General features: G+C 31.4%; 1 protein-coding gene across 1 annotated transcript; it reads right to left on the reverse strand.

The window, feature by feature from the left end:
* Positions 1–202: 202 nt before the first annotated feature.
* Positions 203–1364, reverse strand: LOC112801427 (uncharacterized). Its single transcript, XM_025844139.3, has one exon. The coding sequence runs from the start codon at positions 1186–1188 to the stop codon at positions 646–648; it is 543 nt and encodes a 180-aa protein (XP_025699924.1). The 5' UTR covers positions 1189–1364; the 3' UTR covers positions 203–645.
* Positions 1365–1928: the final 564 nt, after the last annotated feature.

Here is a 1928-nt window from a genome sequence, read left to right on the forward strand (position 1 = left end):
TAATTAATAAATATTATTACTGGTTTGTTATTAAACTAATTTTTTAAAATATATTTGATGCAAATAGAATATTTTTAAAATAAAATTAAAACAAAATAAAATTTATAAATACTTTTAAAATTTTTAACAAATTTTAAAAATAAAAAATATACTTTATGTGTGATAAATCTAACATACATATAAATAGTAGTACCAAATTTACTTAATACAAAGCTCAGTTTAATTTGTCTGATATATATGATGAATTGAACCACGACAAGTAGTCGTGTATCTTTTTATGAGAAGTGTCAATTAATTACTAAAAGTACAAGTTCAAGCTACTACCCCTGCTACTACTATTACAACTCCAACTCCAACGTGAGTTCAATTATTCAACGTTGTAACATGAAATAACAAATAAATATTGCATCGCGTGAACCATCAGAATTATAGAGAAACAAATACTTAATTACCTCTCACACGCCAATTGACATATATCTACTATACGAATCTAAAAAAACCTAATCCAAACTGATATGATAAAGTTACGTTGACTCTAACAGTAATAATATAATTAAACTATTAAATAACATCTATATTAATGAAAATAAAAGAGACAATCAAAGATTATTAATAGATAAAGTCTTGTTTTTAGTTTAATTTGTCCTAAGGGCACGAAATACCGATTGCGGTGGTGGCGGCGAACCGCTCCGAAGCTGACCGTGAGACGAAGGAAGAAGAGATCTCCTCCGATGATGAAAGTGCAGCGCTAGCAGCGATCTCAAACTCCGGAACTTCGGGAATGGTGGAAAGAACAGGTCCACCAGACTTATCATAAACCACGTAGAAACGCTCTTTATTATCATTCGAGTATTTCTCCGGCACCTGCACGAAACTGCTGCTGATCATTGAGCTAGTAGACACCATAGATTTATTGCTATTATTGTTGTTGTTGTTGTTGTTATTGTTGAGCTTGAAAACCGAGCGAAGCAGTTTATGTAAAGAACGAGAGATATTGAATGGCTTCTTGGAGGAGTGTGGCTGTGGCTGAATTATGGGAGCTCGACGCTCCGGTAAACAAGACATAGATAGGGTTCTGGGGGAATTAGCTATGGCGGAGTTGAGTCGGAGATTAAAGGATTTGAGCTCGAAAGAGTCATAGAGTGTACTTCCACAATCCCAGAGAGTGGTATTAGCATAAGTATCCATATGCTTATTATTACTTGATGTTGATGATGATGAGACTTGAAAAATCTATGAGAAAATGAACGGGGAGACTTTTGATCGATAACTACTTTATTGGAATGGTTGGTGAAGGATCAAACGCGTTTGTTATGACTAGTGACCAGAAAGGTTACTTACTACCGTTATTATAAGCGTTTCACACGTCCACATATGTAGACCGTGCATGAATTCCGTGGGAAACCCTTCCCCTTTTACCCTTCATTGATTTTTGATGCCCCTGTGTCCATACATATTTATTAATCCAGAGATATTTGACAGTGACCAGAAACAATAATTAATGAGAAAATGGGGTACGTTAGTGCTACCTAGTTGATATGTTAGATTATCTTCTGTATCTAATTATATCATGCGAAAAAGTACAAATAAACAATAAAAATACTAAATAATGTGAATAATGAATATATCAATGTTCAATTTAATAGGTATGTAGATGATTATGTTTATTAATAAAATGGAAAGAGTATACAAAGATAATAAAATTGTGAAAGAATAATAATGAAAGGAAAGAAAAAATGAAGAAATTTTATTGATTGTTAATTGATTGAATTGTTCACTATAAAGGTAAAACTAAGTATATATAGAGCATTGACTTATGAAAGATAAAAGTAAATAAAGATAAGATAAAGATAAGATAGAGATAAAGATAAAGATAACTATAAGATAAGATAAAGACTAAAATTATAATTGAATTTGTATATTTTGTT

This window comes from Arachis hypogaea, chromosome 5 (assembly GCF_003086295.3).
Source record: "Arachis hypogaea cultivar Tifrunner chromosome 5, arahy.Tifrunner.gnm2.J5K5, whole genome shotgun sequence".
Lineage (NCBI taxonomy): Eukaryota > Viridiplantae > Streptophyta > Magnoliopsida > Fabales > Fabaceae > Arachis > Arachis hypogaea.

Bases quoted from the DNA above. Each gene is read 5' to 3' on its own strand.
- LOC112801427 (XM_025844139.3), bottom strand. From the start codon at position 1,188: ATGGATACTTATGCTAATACCACTCTCTGGGATTGTGGAAGTACACTC.